The following is a 17,845-nucleotide window of genomic DNA, read 5'->3' as shown; positions in this document are numbered from 1 at the left end:
GTTAAACTCAGGCTGGTGCTGGCTACACCACCACGGGGGGCAGTCCTGCCGCAAGACTGGAGAAAGATGACCTCAGAGACATGGCGAGATGGCCAGAGAGAGACACAAAGAGACTTGGAGACCCAGCCAGAGGCCCAGTGAACAGTAGGGGGTGCGGGGGGAGTGGGGAAAGGTTGGTCTCTGTCTGGCCAAGCCCCCCCCCAAAAGAATAACCCAGGCCGCCCCCCTAGGTGGAAACAATGACACAATCAGCTCCCAATACCAAGGCCCTGACATCAGAGGGGGGTGGCCGAGGTGGGGGGGCGCCCCGCCCCTTGGCAGGCCCCTGCGGCCAATGGGACGGCCCTGGAAGAGGCCCGGGCCGCCTCCGGAGCTTCAAAAACTTGTGAGGAGGGAAGAGGGTGCAGACGGAGCCCCAGCCGCTGCCGAGGTCCTCAGCGCCACTGCCACCGCTGCCCACCACCGGCCAGCATGTCCTCTGCTCACTTCAACCGAGGCCCCGCCTACGGGCTGTCTGCTGAGGTCAAGAACAAGGTAGGGCTGGGGCCACATGCCCTGCCAGGCCAGAGGCCCTGCTCTTGGGATTCCTGGGGCCCTCCTGCCTATCCCCTGTGGCCTGGAACCTGAGAGGGAAGAGGGACAAGTGTGGGGTCGGGGCTGCCTTCCTCCCCCTCCTGAGCATCCCAGAGCCCTCAGCTACTGTTAGGGGGTGCAATGGGGGGCATGCAGGCAGCCACAGGTCAACTGAGGTGGTCGGTCCATTTTGAAGACCCCACTTGATCAGAGGCCCCTTTTAACCCTTTGTGTTCCTAGGGGGCTGGGGACGGACTTGATTCTCCACCCCCCTAGCCTGACAAAGAAATTGGGGAGTCTTGGAGAGCTGGGGTTCCTGCGAGGCAAGGCTCAGAAAGTGTGGGAGATTGTGAAGGGAGAGGGAGACAGTTGGGGAGGGCAGAGAGCAGGACACGACAGGGGTCTCCTAATTTTGGAGTTTGGAAGACACTGGGACACCACCTTCATGCTATGGATGGGTAAACTGAGGTTTAGAGAGGGGAGGCAAGTAATTAGGGTCCTACATGTGGTAGGTGCAGAGCTGGGACCCTGGACTCGCCCCCCCCACACACCAGAATGGGGTCAGCTTCTCCAGGGCAGCCCACTTGAAGTCCCCAACCCGCTGGAATGCTCCCCTGAGCACTGACAGAGATGAAGCACCAGCCCCATTTGACAGAGGGGAACACTGAGGCTCAGGGTGGCTTTTCCTAGGGTCCCACAGCGAGGAGGTGGGGAGCTGGGATCAGAACCTGAGTCGGGGGACCCTCGGGGCTGGCGGAGGGGGCAGGTGGGGGGCGGGTGCTCGGGCCGGAGACAGATCGCCGCGCCGCCCCCCCTTCCCCCCCAGCGCCGGCCCCAGAGCCGAGCGGAGCCGCCGCGCCATATAAGGCGGCCTCGGGGAGCCCGGCCCGCGGGGCCGCGCTATATAAGGGCCGGTTTGCTTTATAAAGCCGGGCTGGTCGGGAGGGGGCGGCAGGGCCCGGGCCAGGTGAGGGGGCCGCCCCCTCCCACCACCCCCTCCCCCAGGAGAAGGGGCAGCCCGGTCCCCCAGGGGCCGGGAGCCTGTCTGGGCTGGGGAAGAGGGTTCTGGAGAAACGGAGGGGGACGAAGTGGGGAGGGGAGGGGAGGGAGGGGGAGAGACGCAGACAGAGATTCTGGGAGCCGGAGACAGGAGAGAGACGGATGGGGGAGGGCCAGCCAGGAGCCAGATAAGACTGAGACAGGGATGGAGAGGCAGCGAGGGGCGACAGACGAGCCCCACCCCCACCCGAGGCAGGGAACCTGGAGTCGGGGACGGAGACAGACCTACAGAGGCAGAGATGGACGAGCCTGCGCCCACCCCCGGCCAGACGCGGAGGGATGGGGACGGAAGGCAGGGCCAAGGAAAGACAGACAGAGCTGGGGAGAGAGAGACGGGACCCGGGGGATGGGGAGAGAGACGCAGAAATGCAGACGCAAGCGGCCAGGAGGAAGACATAAGCCCCCACCCCCAGCCAGAGCCCGAGGCCGAGGCCGGGAGATGAGGACCTGGAGAGACGCTGACACAGACAGAGATGCAAGACAGAGCTGTCCCCTGCAAGGCGACATTCAAGGGCGCCTCCTTAGGTCTCCTCCTCCTCTGCCTGAGGCGTCAGGCAGGGGGGTGGAGGGGGGCAGGGCCAGGGCAAGTAAGCCCCAAGTTTGGCCTGGAGGGGGAACCGGGAGGCCAGGCGCCACCTCCCAGCTCTAAGTGTCCTGCTCTCCACCCCCCTCGTCCTCAGTCTCTGGTGCCAAACCTCAGAATGCCCGGAATGGCCCCCTGGGCAGGTGCCACCTCAGCCCGGGCCCCCCCCCCCATGGACGCTGGGGCAGAATTGCCTTAGTTGGGAAGGGATGAGGACCAGGCCCTAGGGAGCCGCGGATTGGGCCCGGGGAGCCAAGCCTGCTCCCCACTGTGTCCTCACCACCCTCTCTATGCACCCCCCATCCACCAGCTGGCCCAGAAGTATGACCACCAGCGGGAGCAGGAACTTCGAGAGTGGATCGAGGGGGTGACAGGACGCCGCATCGGCAACAACTTCATGGACGGCCTCAAAGATGGCATCATTCTTTGCGAGTGAGTGGGGCAGACTGCCCTGGGCTGCCCCCCAACCTGGGCACTCATGTCTACCCCCTCAACACCTCCAATGACCATGAGCTCAGAGCTGGGTTGGGGACTTCATATCTGAGACCTGGAAACAGTCTTCAGAGGTGGCAAATAATCATTGTGCCCATTTGACAGGAAAGAAAACTGAGGCCCAATTAGGTAAAACCCATCGCCCAAGTCCCGTGCTGTTCCAGTGGAAATAACTCCAGATCTAGAATGTGAATCACCACACAGACAGGGCAGGCCCAATTATGGCCTCCAGGGTCCCAAGAAAGGGAGGTCACGGCTACAAAGCAATGGGCAACAGTGGCTGTCCATCGCTCGCTGGTGACATGAGGGACGTGCCATGGTAACTGAAGTAGGTCCCGACTTTCTACTCCTCTCAGAACGTAAATCACGGAGGGAGACGTAAACCCTCACAGCTCCCAAGCTCCGATTCCAGAGTCTGACCCAGGGCAGGGTGACCTGCGGGCCAGAGTGTGCCCTGGGAAGCTTCCAGAAGGCGTGGCCTTGCCAAACCCTAGGTGCTGGAAAGTTGGAGGGAGAGGGGGTATGTCTTATTCTACCACATCCAATGGGAACAAGGAATAGGGGACGCCCTGGTGTCCCAGCTCAGACAAGGCTGCTCTGGCCTTGAAGAGGGCAGAGCCAGCCACCCACTCAGTCCTCCAAACAAGCATTTACGGAGCTCCTGCTGTGTGCCAGTTCTAGGCACTGGGGGTATTGAACACACAGCTTTAGTCCTAGTGCGGGAGGTGGATCAGATAATCGATGAAACAGTCACATACCTGCCTGGGGTGGGAAGGGCCACGGAGAAGAGGAGCTGGGGAGGATGGGAGGGCCGGGTGGGGTGAAGGGTTGCTGCTTGTATAGAATGGTCTAGAAAGGTAACATGTGAGCAGAATCTTGGATGAAGTGAGGGAGGGAGCTGGGAGGGCATCTGAGGGAAGAGTGGACCAGGCAGGGGGGCCAGCCAGTGCAAAGGCCCTGAGGTGGGAGCATGCCTGGTATGTTCATGGGACAGCGAGGAGGCCAGCGTGGCCGGCACCGAGTGAGTTAGGGGAAGTGGAGGGGGCCAGATGAGGTAGGGACTTTTAATCATGCTAACAATTAGGCTTTTATTCTGAAGGCAGTGGGAAACCATAGGAGAGTTCTGACCTGGGAAGTTACTTGTTTTGAAAAGGCCATTTTAGCTGCGAGATGAAGAAGGGTTTGTAGGGGATGAGGTGGAAGCCGGGAGCCCACAGGGAGGCCACTTCAAGAGCCCAGGAGAGAGACGCTGGGGGCTCAGAGCAGGCTGGAGGTGGCGAGGAGCCAGCCGTGGGCTTCTGGAAGTCTTCAGGAGGCAGAGCCAGAGCACTGGCTGAGGGACTGGGTGTGGGGTGAGAAAGGGAGAGGAGAGCCAGGAGCAAGTTTGAGGGCTTTGCCTGGGCACCTCGAAGGGTGGGTGGGTTTCCTGAGCTGGAGGTGGGGATGGAGGGAGCTCTGTGGGCAGAGGTGGGTGTCAGCAGTCCGGGGCGGGGAGTCCTTGGGGTACCAAAGGCATTTCAAGTCAAGAGCCTGGATGAGGTCATGGGGGGTGAGGGTGGCAGGGAAGTCTCAGGCCTGAGCTGCGGGCTCTCCACGGTGCAGAGGTCCAAGAGGGAAAAGGAGGCTGAACCGTGGTCGCTAGCGAGGCGGGGGCACCGCAGGAGACCCCCACATACCCTGGATGAGAGCCTTTCTGCCCCAAGACCCGAGTCTGGTCCTGGGGTTGGCTTCCCATCTCGGTCCTGCCTGTGTGTGCGGTGGATGGGTGGGCTGCGGCTGAGAGCTGACGGCAGTGGGAAACAGCAAAATGGGTATCGCCCACCGGCTGTCATCCTGAGCCCTTGTCCCGCGCCTGGGCTGGGCATGGGTAGGGGGCACAGGGGTCCCTTTCTCACTCCCCTCCCCCACTCCTCGTAGGTTCATCAATAAACTCCAGCCGGGCTCCGTGAAGAAGGTCAATGAGTCGACCCAAAATTGGCACCAGGTGAGTCCAGGCTCTTTTTTTAACTCTTTCAACCCCTGGCCCTCAGACCTCCACCGTGTCCCCCCACACACTGACTGCCGCCTGCTCCCCTCCAGCTGGAGAACATCGGCAACTTCATCAAGGCCATCACCAAGTACGGGGTGAAGCCCCACGACATCTTCGAGGCCAACGACCTGTTCGAGAACACCAACCACACCCAGGTGCAGTCCACGCTCCTGGCCCTGGCCAGCATGGTGAGTGGGGGAGGGTGGGCACCGGGCAGGGGCCGCGGGCGGTCTGGGCCGGGAGGGGAGTGGGGCCGCTCGTGCCCGGGGCCCAGCGTGGGTTGGGGGAGAGCGGGTGCTGCAAAGGGTCTTGAGGGGACGATGCGGCCCGGAGGCTCCCTCGTCAGTCCCCGCCCCTTCGCCCTCCCCAGGCCAAGACGAAAGGGAACAAGGTGAACGTGGGCGTGAAGTACGCAGAGAAGCAGGAGCGGAAATTTGAGCCGGAGAAGCTCCGAGAAGGGCGGAACATCATCGGGCTGCAGGTGCCGCCCCTTCCGTGCCCGGCCCACGCTGCTGAGCTGAGGGGGAGGTGGAGGAGGCCGGGAGGGCCCCCTGGTCCCTGAGGGCTTTTGGCGACACGATATTTGGCATTAACTAAGCTATATGCCAGCCGCTGTGCTGCCTCACTCCTCCCGCATTTCTGGGTGGGGGGGTGGGACTGTTATGATCATACCCTTTATAAAGATGCGGAAACTGAGGCCCGGAGAAGCTAGCTCTCTCGCCAGGATCGACCAGGTGATGAGTAGCCGGGCTGGGACTTGAACCCTGGAAGTCAGGCCCTGGTGCTCAGAGCCACTTACTGGTGATGTGACACACCCTCTCTGGGCCTGTTTCCAGCCTGTAGCCCAAGGGTGGAAACAGGGCCATGTAGGTGTCCCCAGACATTGGTATATCTCGTGGCTCATGGTGAGGCTCTGTAACCCCGAGTGGTTCTCCTCTGGCTCCCTAGATGGGCACCAACAAGTTTGCCAGCCAGCAGGGCATGACCGCCTATGGCACCCGGCGCCACCTCTACGACCCCAAGCTGGGCACGGACCAGCCCCTGGACCAGGCCACCATCAGCCTGCAGATGGGCACCAACAAGGGAGCCAGCCAGGTGTGTGGGGGGCTGCGGGGCGGGCTGGCGGGGCCCGTGGCCCTGGCCATCTCCACGGCCTGACCACGCTGCCCCCCGCAGGCGGGCATGACCGCGCCGGGGACCAAGCGGCAGATCTTCGAGCCGGGGCTGGGCATGGAGCACTGCGACACGCTCAACGTCAGCCTGCAGATGGGCAGCAACAAGGGGGCCTCGCAGCGGGGCATGACCGTGTACGGGCTGCCGCGCCAGGTCTACGACCCCAAGTACTGCCTGACGCCCGAGTACCCGGAGCTGGATGAGCCGGCCCCGAACCACCACCTGCACAATTACTACAACTCTGCCTAGGCCCGGGCCTCCCGGCCTTCCCCGGGGAGGCTGGCTGCTGCTCTCGGCAGGGCCCCGCCCGGCCCCGCCAAACCCTCCCCCTGCATGGCGCCCTCCAGCCCGCTGGCACCTGCCACAGGGTTAGCGTTGGGGGGAGCAGCCTGGGGGGTCTGTGCGGGGGGAGGGGCCCTCCTCCCTGGAGCGCCCTCCGCAGGGTCCACCATCGAGCCGGGTGTTCCCAACAGCACCCAAAGGACGCACTGAGCAAAGCTACTCCGGCTGTCCCCCCACTCCCTCACAGGTGGGTCCCCCCAGGACGAGAAGCCCCCCAAGCGAAGCCCCCAGAGCCCAGGCTCGGCCTGCCCCCGCCCCATTCCCGCAGTGGGAGCCAACTGCATGCCCAGAGACCCAGCGGACACACGCGGTTTGGTTTCAGCGACTGGCGTACGTGGATGTGACAGCGGCGTTTGTGACGCGAGCACTTTCTTTTTCTATTTCACTGGAGCACAATAAACGGCTGTAAAATCATCCGAGGACCCAGGGCTGCTCTCTTCCAGGGCCTGCGTGGCTCTTGCACACGCGCAAACAGCCTTGCTCAGATACACTCCGTCTCCCGCACGCACGCTCACACGCACCCTGACACACACCCGGAGCTCACAGCCACTCGCTGGACCCAGGGCAGGCACCCACTCCCACCCAAATCCGCACACACGCACCATTACGTGTGTAGGGCGTGCACACGCTCTCTGCAGCCTTAGCCACACACACGCTGCCCTTTCGCACACATGCAGTACACCCTCGAACATGTACATAAGGTCCACACGCACATGCTCGGCACCCACGTACCTTCCCGGGGAGCCTGTGAGTTGTATTGAGAAACAGCCAGGCTGGCCCGGATGTGAATCACAGTTCTGCTGCTCGCTAGCCGGGTGACCTTGGGCAAGTCACTTCCCTTGCCTAGGCCTGTTTTCCATCAGGAAAATGGGGACAGTGAGGCTTAAGGGGTCATAGGGAAGCCTAAATGAAATGACGCCTCCAGGTGGGGGATGACATCTGGCACCGATCAGTGAGAATGGACAGACAGCAAGCCGGGTCCTGGAGGCCCCTGTGGGCAGGGGGAACCCGTGGCCCTGGAGTGGACTGTGGGCAAGTTTGAGGGGACAGGGCAGTGGGCGAGTGGGCACCGCGGGGGCCGAGAGTGAAGGCCTTTACTGACTGGCACAGAGCAGTGGAGTAGCTGACAGCGGGGTGCGGCTGCCCTGTGAGCCCAGCTCACTCTCTCCCTTCTCCTTAAGGCTGGTCCCCGAGTCTGGCTTGCCAGCCCAGGCCCCTAGAAGTCTGTGGACAGGGCCCCGACCTCCTCACATTTCAGAGGGGACCCTGTTCTCCCCATGGTGTGGGCCCCAGCCATCCTGCCTGGAAGCCACCACTGTCAGGGTTCCAAGAAGACGCAGCCATGCGGGGCTCACAGAGCAGGCTTCCCCCCTCCCTCCCTCCCCAGGGCACGAGGCTGGAACACGGGGACCTGCAGAGACACACCAGAAGACTCCCATGCACAGACGCACACGGCCCCCGGGGCCTCGTAAACGGATTCCAGGCGCTCTTGGCCTGGCTACTGCAAGTCCTGCTCCCCCAGGGCCGGGGCGGGGAAGCTATGCCGAGGAGGATCCATGGCTGGCCCCGGGCCCTGGCTCCTCGGAAAACAGCACCATATTAGCACTTGGCCTGGGAGACTGGGGTGGGCGGGCCTTTGATGCCAGAGGAACGAGCCCCCTTTCTGCTGGACCCCGGAGGGCACTCCCCACCCAGGCACCTGTCCACCGCTCTGCCATGTCCTCTGGCTCCTGCCTGGGCCACAGGACCTTATCTGGGGCCTCAGAGGGGCAGGTGGGGACGCCAGGGAGGGCCACGTCAGGGCAGGGTGGGCCTTGGGGGGCACATGCCAGACCCCGGCTGGGCCTGGTGGCCAGGGCTCCCAGCCAGCTCGGCATCTTCCTCGGCTGTTCACATCCCTCATGCCCCGGGTGGGTGCGGAGCCTCTTGAACCATGCCAGGCATGGTGCTAGGCGCCTCCCGCCTCAGCAAGGCCCCGGGAGGAAGGTTCCATCATCCTTCTCACTGTACCGATGACGAATCCAAAGCACAGGTCAGCTGCCGCCCAGGCCCCCGAGGCTCAGTGGAGAAGCTGGATCCGCCCCAGCACAGGCGCGGAGCAGCAGGACGTCCGTCACACACACATGATCTGAGGGCACCAGCACCTGAGGGCTCACCATCAGCCACGTTCTGATGCGTGTTTTTCCAACACCACCAAGCAATTAACTCAATTCTGACACCAACCACCTGGAGATGGAGTCAGAGCCCACAGGTTAAGGGCTCAGTCCCACAAGACTGCCCCCCACCAGGTGCCAATCGCAAGTCCAGGCTGTCACCTGTGCCTCTGACCCATGACCCCCTCCTCAGGTTCGATCAGTTTGCTAGAGCAGCTCACAGAACTCTGAAACATTTTACTCACTAGATTATTGGTTTATTATAAAAGGATATAACTCAGGAACAGCGCTCGAGCACACACACGCATTGAGCCCCAACCTCAGACAAAGGTCTCTGCCGTGGACCCTGACTCTCCTCCAACGGGAGACGGCTTCCCCACAGCGCCCAGGAAGCCGAGAGCTGATCTCTCAGCCTGGACCTTGGACACATGATGAAGTAAGCCCCCCCGGCTGTCGGGCTGTGGAGCCAGGCCTCCCGGGTTCAAGGCCCAGCTGGGGGACCTTGGGCCAGCAACCTCCCCTCTGGCCTCAGTTTCCTCATCCACGAACCTGGGACGCCTGTCTCAGGCAGCTGTTGGGGCACGGGCGTGAGGCAAGCAGCCTGAGAGCAGCGTCTGGCACAGGGTGGCCCTTGAGCGACGTCGCCATCCGGCCGTACCCAGGAAGGACCCCCCGCCCCATTCTACCCCAGCTCCCCTGGGCTGTTAGCTCCATTCTTTGTTGTGACTATACACGCCTGGCCTGAGGGCTGTGGGTTCATCCATGTCCCAGGAGCCCAGCACTGCCCTGGTTTCACCCCGAATGCTTGTCGAGTGGACGAAACGTTGGGCAGTTTGAAGGACTGACCAAACCCCACTTCCAATGGCCCGCCAGGCGGCCTCTGAATGCCTCAGTTTCCCCTTCCCTCCTGCTCCCGGCTGAGCCCCTGGGGCTGCCCCAGAACGCAGGAAATCAGAGAGCCGGGAGTTTGTATCTCTGCTTTATTTAAGAGTGCGTGACTGACAGCTGCCCGGGACCAGCCCCTCCCTCCTCTACAAAAGCAACTAAAAATGACCCGGGGGCTGCCCTGCCAGGGGGCCTGTGGGAGTGTGGCTTCAAGTCCCGGGCCACTGGCCTTGGAAGGCAGGGAAGGAGGGCAGGCAGTCCAGTTCCGACGGGTGAGTGGGGGAGGAGGCTGGAGAGTCCTGAGGCAGCCTCTTCGGGGCTTGCCCTGGCCCAGGATGTCAGGACGCCCGCCGGCCTGGAGGAGCCAGGCAGGCCGCACAGGGACGGGAGGGAGCAAGTCCAAGACTTTCAGAGCCAAGGGAGGCAGGTCAGGCCCCCGGGGCCCAGCAGCTCCCCCTCAACTCCACCCTGTACCCACAAGCACACCCCACGGCCACACACACACACTCACACCCACTCCACACACACACACACAGGGCTGCATAGGCCCTGGACCCACCCCCTGGACCCTGGAATGTCTCTGGATTGGTACCCAGTGGGCGGGCACACGCAGGCGGGGCTGCCACGGGGGCGGTTCCTCTGCGATGCTACTGATTGGCCGCCTCGCAGGCGTCTATCCAATCGCTGTATACGTCCACCGGTTCTGACAGATCTGAGCCACTGAGGTCAAGGGCGACTGGGGGCATTGGACCCCTTCCCCATACACACCTCTGCTGCTCACGCCGTTGTACCCAGAGCCCTGTCCTGCACCCTGTCACCCCACATAGGTCGGCAGGCGGCACTGGGTTCCTCTGGGCGGCCACAGCCCTGTGCCAGGGCACATGGGGGCCAGAGGAGTAGGGGCTGGCTTCCGGCCCCCTCACTCTTGGCCAGGTGCCCCTGAGCAGCCCACCCAGGGCACCCCGCCCCCACCCCCTGGAAAACGCCAGGTTTCCCAAGGATACATGTGATAGGCGTCTGGAATTCCTCTAGGCACACGGTACAAGAGATGACTCCAGTGTTGCGGGCACGGTCCCTGGAACAGGAGGAGGTGGGGGGGCTGGTGAGCCAGGACACCTGTGTCTAGGGGTGACAGTCCCGCTAACGGGGAGGCCCGGGCAGAAAGGAGGACGGTGACCGAGGGAGGAGCGGGAGGCCCCGTGAGGCAGGACCCCCGGCCCCCGGCCCCACTCACATTTTCACGTCACAAGACTTCTCGTGGTTGCAGAAGGGGCAGGTGAACTGGGTCTCTAGGGTGCCTGTCATCTTCTTCTTGGGAGGCGGCTTCCGTTTGGACTTTCGGCGCCCCATGTCTGCAGGAAGGCGACCCTGGGGGGAGGGAGGCAGAAGTCAGCGACTCATGGGACCCACGCAGCCCTCCAGCTCGACGCTCTAGGAAGCAGGCCGGAGGGAGGGCCTGGCTGGCCCATAGTGAAGCGGGACTTGCACAACGGTGCCTTCCGGGGCAGGCGGACAACCCTGCGTGGAGGAGGTGGGGGCAGGCTCTGCTGTCAGGCGGCCTGGGTTCTAACCCCGGCCCCCCATGACTGTGTGACCCCGAGCAGGTTACTTAAGGTCTCTGTGCCTCAGTTTCCTGCCTATAAAATACATGAGGCTGCTATCTCAGAGGGCTCTTGTGGGGCCGACACGATGAATGGTAAGTGAAGTGCTTGCACAGGGCCTGCCATCCACTGTGGCACCTGCACAGGAAACCACTGTTCCTGGGGAGGATGACGTGACAGATTCTGCGACAGGCCACTGCGCAGGCCCACGCAGAACCCAAGTGCTCAAAAGTTGGTCATTTTAGGCGCAGCTGCTCCTCTTGTGGAAGGGACGCGCAAGTGCTACCCGGCGGAATGGTACCCGGGGCATGTGACAGAGCCTCCAGGTGGGCCCCCTGGGTGCCTCTCCACAGACGAGGAGCTGTCGGGCAGAGAAGAGGGGACAAGTGTTTTGAGCAAAGAAACACCACGTGCAAAGGCCCAGGGGCAGGGGTCTGAGGGCCCCAGGCAGCATCTGGGGACCACACAGGTGGGGGAGAGGGGCAGGCTGAAGAGGGCACAGGGCAGGAGGGAGGGGTTTGGGTGGATCCTGGAGGCCATTGGGAGAGAAAGGATGAAATCACTTTGTATTTTGAAGGGATTGAGGAGTCAAGAGTCTGGAGGACGACGAAGTCAGAACGGGGACAGGGCCGTTCGGGGTGGTGAGACGGCAGTGGGCGAGAGGTTGAGGGGACAAGTCAGTGAAGCGAGCAAGCACGGGGAGAGAAGGAAGGGCCCGGGGTGACTCCTAAGGTTGTGGGGGGACTGGAGTGGGTAGGCAGGGGGAGATGGCGGCATCATTCTCTGATGTCTAATAGGAAGAACAAGGTGTAGGGGGAAATGATGGCGTCAGGTGCCAGAGGGACGTCCAGGGACAGATGTCTCAGAGGTGGGGGCTACCACGGAGCACAGACCACTGAGCACATTTCCCATGCCAGGCGCTGGGCTCAGGGCTCCGTGGTTTGCCATCCCTGAACCTTCCAAGGCACTCCCCTCCCACCACCACCACACACACACCACCTACACTCGACTGCTGGTTCCAGCATCGTGCCTCCACGACAGGGGAGGTCAGTAGCCCGCCAGAAGAAAGACCAGAGTTTCATTCATATTTAGCCATCACTCTCTATGTGATGTCCTCATTCTTTTTTTTTTTTTTTTTTTTGGTGAGGAAGATTGGCCCTGAGCTAACATTTGTGCCAATCTTCCTCTATCTTGTATGTGGGACGCGGCCACAGCATGGCTGATGAGCGGTATGTAGGCCAGAGTCTGGGATCCGAACCTGCAAATCCCGGGCTGCCAAAGCGGAGTGTGCAAACTTAACCACTACACCACCGGGCGGCCCTGACATCCTCATTCTTAACTGACGGTGCTTCCAAATCACTGAGAAACAGTCATCAGAGAACACCCACAAGCCCCCAGGCCCACCCCTTCTGCCCTCTCTCCTTTGCTGTGGAAGGATGTCCACGCTTGCCACAAAAACCACTTGTTACCTTGGGCCCTGGATCCCAACATCACATTTTCTCTCCCTGCTGGATCATTAACAGATACATTCTTATTACCTCTCCCATTGTTAAAAACAACAGTGCCTTCGTTCTCTGTGGGCTTCTGTTCCCTCCCATTCTCTCTCTGCTCCCCCGCCCATGTGGCCCATCCCAAGGGGCAGTCCCCGCTCCTCAGGGCACTGGACACACTGGTTCCTCTTCCCACCCTTCCTATGGGGCTCTCAGGACCCACACTCGCCCACCTCCGCCTCACCGGCAGCTTCTTTCAGCCTCTGCCGCTGCTGCTACACCCCCTCCCCCAATTCACTAACGATACCTGAGCCCACAAGCTCAATCTTTGGGCCCCTCTCCTCTGTGCCTCAGCTCATCCCCATGGAGAGCTTGCCCAGTCTCAGGGCTTCAAATGCCTCCTCTACCCTCATGTCTCCTCTGAACGGCAGACTCGCCCGTCTACCTGCCCCAGCCACACCTCCCCACCTGATGCTAACAAACGTTTAAACATCACCCGTCCAAAACCGAGCTCCTAACACCTCAACCTGCTCTCCCAGTCTTCCCCATCTCAGCAGATAGCAAGACCATCTTTCCAAAAACCTTGGACTCATCCTCAATTCCTTCCACTCTGTCTCACACCCCTTATACAATACTATCCAGCTGCTCTACCTCTAAAATAGTCATGCGTCGCATAACGATGTTTCTGCCAACGATGGACTGCATATATGACTGTGGTCCCATAAGATTAGTCCCACAGAGCCGAGGTGCGTAGGAGGCTGTACCATCTAGGTCTGTGTAAGCACACACTATGATGTTCGCACAACGACGAAATCGCCTAGCGACGCCTTTCTCAGAACGTGGCCCCCTCATTAAGCAACGCATGACTCTATATCCAGATCCGACCACTTCTCACCACCCCCAGAGCCAGCTCTGTGCTCTGAGTCCTGAGTCCAGGTCATCTCTGGCCTGGATTATCACAACAGCCTCCTCATTGGTCTCCTTGCGTCTCCAACCGCGTCCCGCACCCTCCAAATGTAAATTCCCTGAGGGGAGGAATTTTTGTCTTGTCTTTGTATCCCCAGAGCCTAGAGCTGCTCTTGCACAGAGCTGGTGCTCAACAAATATTTGCTGAATGAATGAATGAACCTGTGCCAGGCCCTCCGCTAAACCACAGCAATGCTGCCATCAAGGCCGGCAAGGCATCTGCGCTTGTGAAACTCACATTTTCACAGAAGACAGATCCTTAAGTTAACTACTAAGCGAAATCATTTCAAATACTGGTAAGTCCTATGAGGTTAACAAACAGGGCTGGGTGAACACTTCCAGGACGGGGCTACTTGAGATAAGGGTGGAGCGGCAAAGACCCTCTGGGCAAGCTGAGGCCTGAATGCTGGGAGAGGGCAACCACGTCAGGTAGTCCGGGCAGAGAAAATAGCACCCGCAAAGGCTCGGAGGCAGAAGCAGCTGTTCTGGAGGAAGAAGATTGGTAGGGCTGAAGCTCACTGAGCGATGAAGAGAAAGGTATGAGATGCGACAGAAAAGCAGTAGGCTGACCCCACGAGACCCTGCACTAAAGTAAGCTGTAGCCCGCTCTCTCTCCTGCAGGGGCAGTGTTTATTTCTTTTTTTTTCCCCAAAGCCCGCCCGGGACACCATCCGCAACAGAATCACCTGGGGGTGCTCAAAAAATGCAGATTTCTGAAGCTCCCCCCTACTAGACTGTCAGGTGTGCAAGGGGGGAGCATGATTTGCCCCCTGCTGAATCCTCAACACACGTAGTGAGTGGTATACATTAAGCGCTCAATAACTGTTTGTTGAATGAATAAACAAGTCCTGAATCAGAAGCTACAGATGGGCCCCAGGATCTCATTTCACCCGGTGACTACAGCAGCACCCCCACCTCCACCCCAGAAAAGGATGCATCTAAAGCTCCAGGGGCCTCGGCCCGGCCTTCCGCGGCCACCTAAGTCCAAGCGCGCCGAGGGGCTCGGCCCCCGACCCTGCTGTGACTCAGGAGCCGGCGGGTGGGCGGTCCCTCCAGGCTCCCCGAGGCTTCGGCGTCGCTTCCCGCCTCTGAGCAGCCCCGCTCACCGGGCTGGGGCCCGGGAAGAGAAGCTCCCCGATGGGCTGCCCCCCAAGCCCGGGGTCTTCGGCGCCTCCCCAGGACCCCGTGAGCGCCCCGGGGTGGAGCAGCGCCCAGGCCCGCCCGGCCCCAACGCCCGCCCGCGCGAACCATCACCTGCACTCGCCGCCCCTCGTTGCCACAGCCTCGTTCACCCGGGAGACAGTGACTTCCGGCTCTCGGCGGAAGCGGAAACCCTCTCCTCCCCTCACGCCCCGCCCACCCATGGCCGGGACCGCCCCACGAGCAGGCCCCGCCTCCTCCAGTGCGCACGCGTACTCGCCTTGGCGGGGGGAGGGGCGGCCGGCGGCGGGGTCGCAGTGCGCCTGCGCGAGGACCTGCTCGCGTTTGTCTATTGCAGCGCACACTGCCGGCCTGTACTTCTGGTGAGTTTCCAGGGGTGGGCGGTCCCGCGTTTCAGGACCCGTGGGCCGGGCCATACCAGCGCTGGAAAGGCAGCCTCGCTCTTGGCCGCAGCACCTTCGCTTACCTTCTCTCCCAGTTCAAGCCCCAGACCCTCGCAGCCCACCAGCGTCTCCCCAACTTCGGACACATTCAAATATCCCAGTGCTAAGGAATTGCAAATACCAGGCTGGCTGAATCAGGGTGAGGGGGAAGCTAGTAAGAGGCTCTTCTGAAGCTTTAACATGCTGTTGGTCCGCGGATCACACTTTGAGTGGTGAGATTACGATAGACGAGGTTGGATAGGCAGGCAGGGGCCGGGTCACTTGGGGTCTTGTGGGCCGTGTTAAGGCCTTTTAATGGATTTTGAGCCTAGAAGTTATCGATGCAAATAACCCATAATCAATCTATAACTCAAAATTGAGGTGAGTTTATTATGAGCCAGATCTGAGGACTAGCTTGGGGCCTTACTTCCCCAAGGAAAGAAGGGCACCAAAAAAGTGGGTATACAGAGTGGTTACATACCTTCTTGGAACAAAGACCATACATCATAAATGAAAGCAATGTCCTTTTTACAATACTCACCAGATTGCTTTGCCAGCACAGCAATTCGGTGAACACAGTGGGTCGGTGGTCACAAGCTTAGTGCAGCAGGTCAGCAATTAGCTTATCCTTAAAGAAATGCAGATATGGGGGGAAGTTACAGCCCTATCTTTAGGGGCATCATTCTTGGCTTTGGGACATTGTAAATGTTTAAAGCAGATGTACAATGCATGCTCAACAGGCCCCGTCAGGCCCTTTTGGAAAAACAAGGTCAGGCCGAATTAGTGTTAACTCAAATGGCTTCCTCATATATCCTGTTGCTTGTCATTTATTTATGAAAGTGATGTTTGGTCTGCAAATTAAGAAGCCTACTCTAGCTGCCGGTGGAAAATAGAGGGGAGCTGGGAGACCAGCTTGAAAGCTGGAGCAGTAGTTGGATGGAAGATGGTGGTGGCCTGGACTAGGGTAGTGATGACAGAAGTTTACACCTCTAGAAGTCTAGATATGACTCCAAGCCCCGTTTTGGAGCTGGGGGAGGGGAAACAAGGCTCCACAATTCCCACAATTGAGTGAAAAGGCTGGACATAAAGGATCCATGACCACACTCTTCAGTGCAGCAGGGGACTGTGTGTGGATCTCTGAGAGCATACGAGGGTGGAGGTGGTTGCCAAACCAGTCTGAGAAGTTAGGGAAGGCTGATGCTCGGGTTGAAATCCGAAGCCTGAGTAGGAGTTACACATAACCAGCTCCTACAGAACTTATGATGGAGTGAAGGAGAGAAGATGGTCCAGGATGACTCCTACTGTCCGCAGCCCCTGGGTGCTGCCTCTTACTCAGCTGGGGAAGGCTCAGGCGAGCTGATTTGGAGGAGAAGTCAAGGGTTGTGTTTTGGCCATAATAAGATTGAGACAAGCAAGTGGAGCTATGCAACAGGCCGTTGGAAGTGGAGTCTGGAGCTCAGGAAAAAGATCTGGATGTGATTTTGAGAGCCATCACATATGGAGGTTATTTGAAGCCTTGGGGCAAGGGGAGGTCACCTGGTTTCAGGGGTGAGGAGCAAAGTAGAGTAAAAGAAGAGGGCTAAGAAGGCGACCAGGGGCTCCCCAACCTTAGCGGTCAGGAGGGCGAGGAGCCAGCAAGAGACTGGGCAGGCCGGTGAGGGACGAGGAGAAGGAAGTGGATGCCGTCTCCCAGAGGCCCCAGAAGAAGGTATTTCAAGACGGGGAGAGCGGCCAGCTGTGTCACATGTGGCTGAGAGTTTGAGTCAGATGAGGAAAGAGAATTGACTGTTGACTTTGGCAAGCGTTTGGTCACTGGTGACCTTGATAAGAGCTGTTTTCCTTAAGAGTGTTCGGGAAAATAACTTGGAATGAGATGTATTTGAAATAGACCTGTCTTCAAGATGTCCATGAGGGGGCAGTGTTATCCTTGGAACTGCCAAGTTGGCAGTGCCTCTCTGGAGGACCCTGCTCAGTGCTGTACAAAATGGACACATACAGAGGGGGTCTTACTATACACGTTACCTCGCAACCTGCTATTTCCACTTGATGTCAATACGCATACAGGAAACTCTTGTTTTTAGTAGCTGCAAAATTCATAGTGTGACTGTCATAGTATATGTGGACAGTCCCATATTTGCCCCTGGTTGCTAGGTTCCTTCCTTCCTTCCTCCCTCCTTCCTTCCCTTCTTTCTCTCTCTCTCCCTCCCTCCCTTCCTTCCCAGCTTTATTGAGATATAATTAACAGACAATAAACTGCACATACTTAAACTATGAAATTCCGTGTCTTGACTTATGTGTTCACCCTTGAAACCATCACCACAATCAAGCTAGTGAATGTGTCCATCTCCCCAAGAAGTTTCCTTGTCTCTCTTTGTCGTCAATTCCTTCCCCCCTTCCCAGCCCCTGACACCAACTGATTTGTTTTCAGTCCCTATAGTTTTGTATTTTTCAGGAAGTCATGTAAAAAAATCATCCACTATGTAGGCTTTTGAGTGTGTCTTCCTTTACTCTGTTTACTATGTTCGAGATTCATCCATGTTGTGTCTATCGGTCATTTGTTCTTTTTTAATCATCGAGTTGTATTCCACTGTATGGATGGACCACAGTTTGTCTATCCATTCACCTACTGATGGACATTGGGGTTGTTTCCAGTTTGGGACAATTATGAAAAAAGCAACTATGAACCATCTCATTCAGATCTTTGTGTGATTGTTCATTTTCATCTTCTACTGCGTTTGCTTTCTACATTAAAATATATAACTCTTCTGGAATTCATTTTTGTATATGACCTGAAGTAAGATTCAGGCTTTCTCTTCTTCTGGGCAAATTGACAAGGCAAATAACACCTTTCCCCGGGGAAGTTGCAACACAACCTTCAACCTACATCACGTTCTTGTGTGTTCTTGAGTTTCTTTC

General features: G+C 59.2%; 2 protein-coding genes across 3 annotated transcripts; one reads left to right on the top strand and one right to left on the bottom strand.

Annotated features, from left to right (window-relative positions):
* The first annotated feature begins 395 nt into the window (after positions 1-395).
* Positions 396-6,665, top strand: CNN1 (calponin 1). Of its 2 annotated transcripts, XM_004442665.3 has the most exons (7): positions 396-534; positions 2,526-2,647; positions 4,625-4,691; positions 4,787-4,924; positions 5,107-5,217; positions 5,685-5,831; positions 5,913-6,665. In XM_004442665.3, the coding sequence occupies exons 1-7, from the start codon at positions 472-474 to the stop codon at positions 6,156-6,158; spliced, it is 894 nt and encodes a 297-aa protein (XP_004442722.1). In that variant the 5' UTR covers positions 396-471; the 3' UTR covers positions 6,159-6,665. The 2 variants fall into 2 exon arrangements, with proteins under 2 accessions (XP_004442722.1, XP_087281537.1); XM_087425411.1 differs by lacking the exons at positions 396-534; positions 2,526-2,647 and adding an exon at positions 3,792-4,059.
* A 2,702-nt stretch (positions 6,666-9,367) lies between these two features.
* Positions 9,368-14,658, bottom strand: ELOF1 (elongation factor 1). The gene is made up of 4 exons (XM_087425412.1): positions 14,601-14,658; positions 10,524-10,657; positions 10,294-10,364; positions 9,368-10,001 (listed from the first exon to the last, which is right to left on the bottom strand). The coding sequence occupies exons 2-4, from the start codon at positions 10,637-10,639 to the stop codon at positions 9,937-9,939; spliced, it is 252 nt and encodes an 83-aa protein (XP_087281538.1). The 5' UTR covers positions 10,640-10,657; positions 14,601-14,658; the 3' UTR covers positions 9,368-9,936.
* Positions 14,659-17,845: the final 3,187 nt, after the last annotated feature.

The sequence above is a fragment of the Ceratotherium simum genome, chromosome 39, assembly GCF_057802395.1.
Source record: "Ceratotherium simum simum isolate JZ-2026a chromosome 39, ASM5780239v1, whole genome shotgun sequence".
Taxonomy (NCBI): Eukaryota; Metazoa; Chordata; class Mammalia; order Perissodactyla; family Rhinocerotidae; genus Ceratotherium; species Ceratotherium simum.
The sequence above is the reverse complement of the archived record's forward strand: the minus strand, read 5'-3'. Positions and strand labels throughout refer to the sequence as shown.

Bases quoted from the DNA above. Each gene is read 5' to 3' on its own strand.
- ELOF1 (XM_087425412.1), bottom strand. From the start codon at position 10,639: ATGGGGCGCCGAAAGTCCAAACGGAAGCCGCCTCCCAAGAAGAAGATG. The intron at 10,365-10,523 runs GTGAGTGGGGCC...CTCCTGTTCCAG, and splicing joins AAGTCTTGTGACGTGAAAAT to GGACCGTGCCCGCAACACTG. The intron at 10,002-10,293 runs GTATCCTTGGGA...TCAGTGGCTCAG, and splicing joins ATTCCAGACGCCTATCACAT to ATCTGTCAGAACCGGTGGAC.
- CNN1 (XM_004442665.3), top strand. From the start codon at position 472: ATGTCCTCTGCTCACTTCAACCGAGGCCCCGCCTACGGGCTGTCTGCT. The intron at 2,648-4,624 runs GTGAGTGGGGCA...CACTCCTCGTAG, and splicing joins GATGGCATCATTCTTTGCGA to GTTCATCAATAAACTCCAGC. The intron at 4,925-5,106 runs GTGAGTGGGGGA...CGCCCTCCCCAG, and splicing joins TCCTGGCCCTGGCCAGCATG to GCCAAGACGAAAGGGAACAA.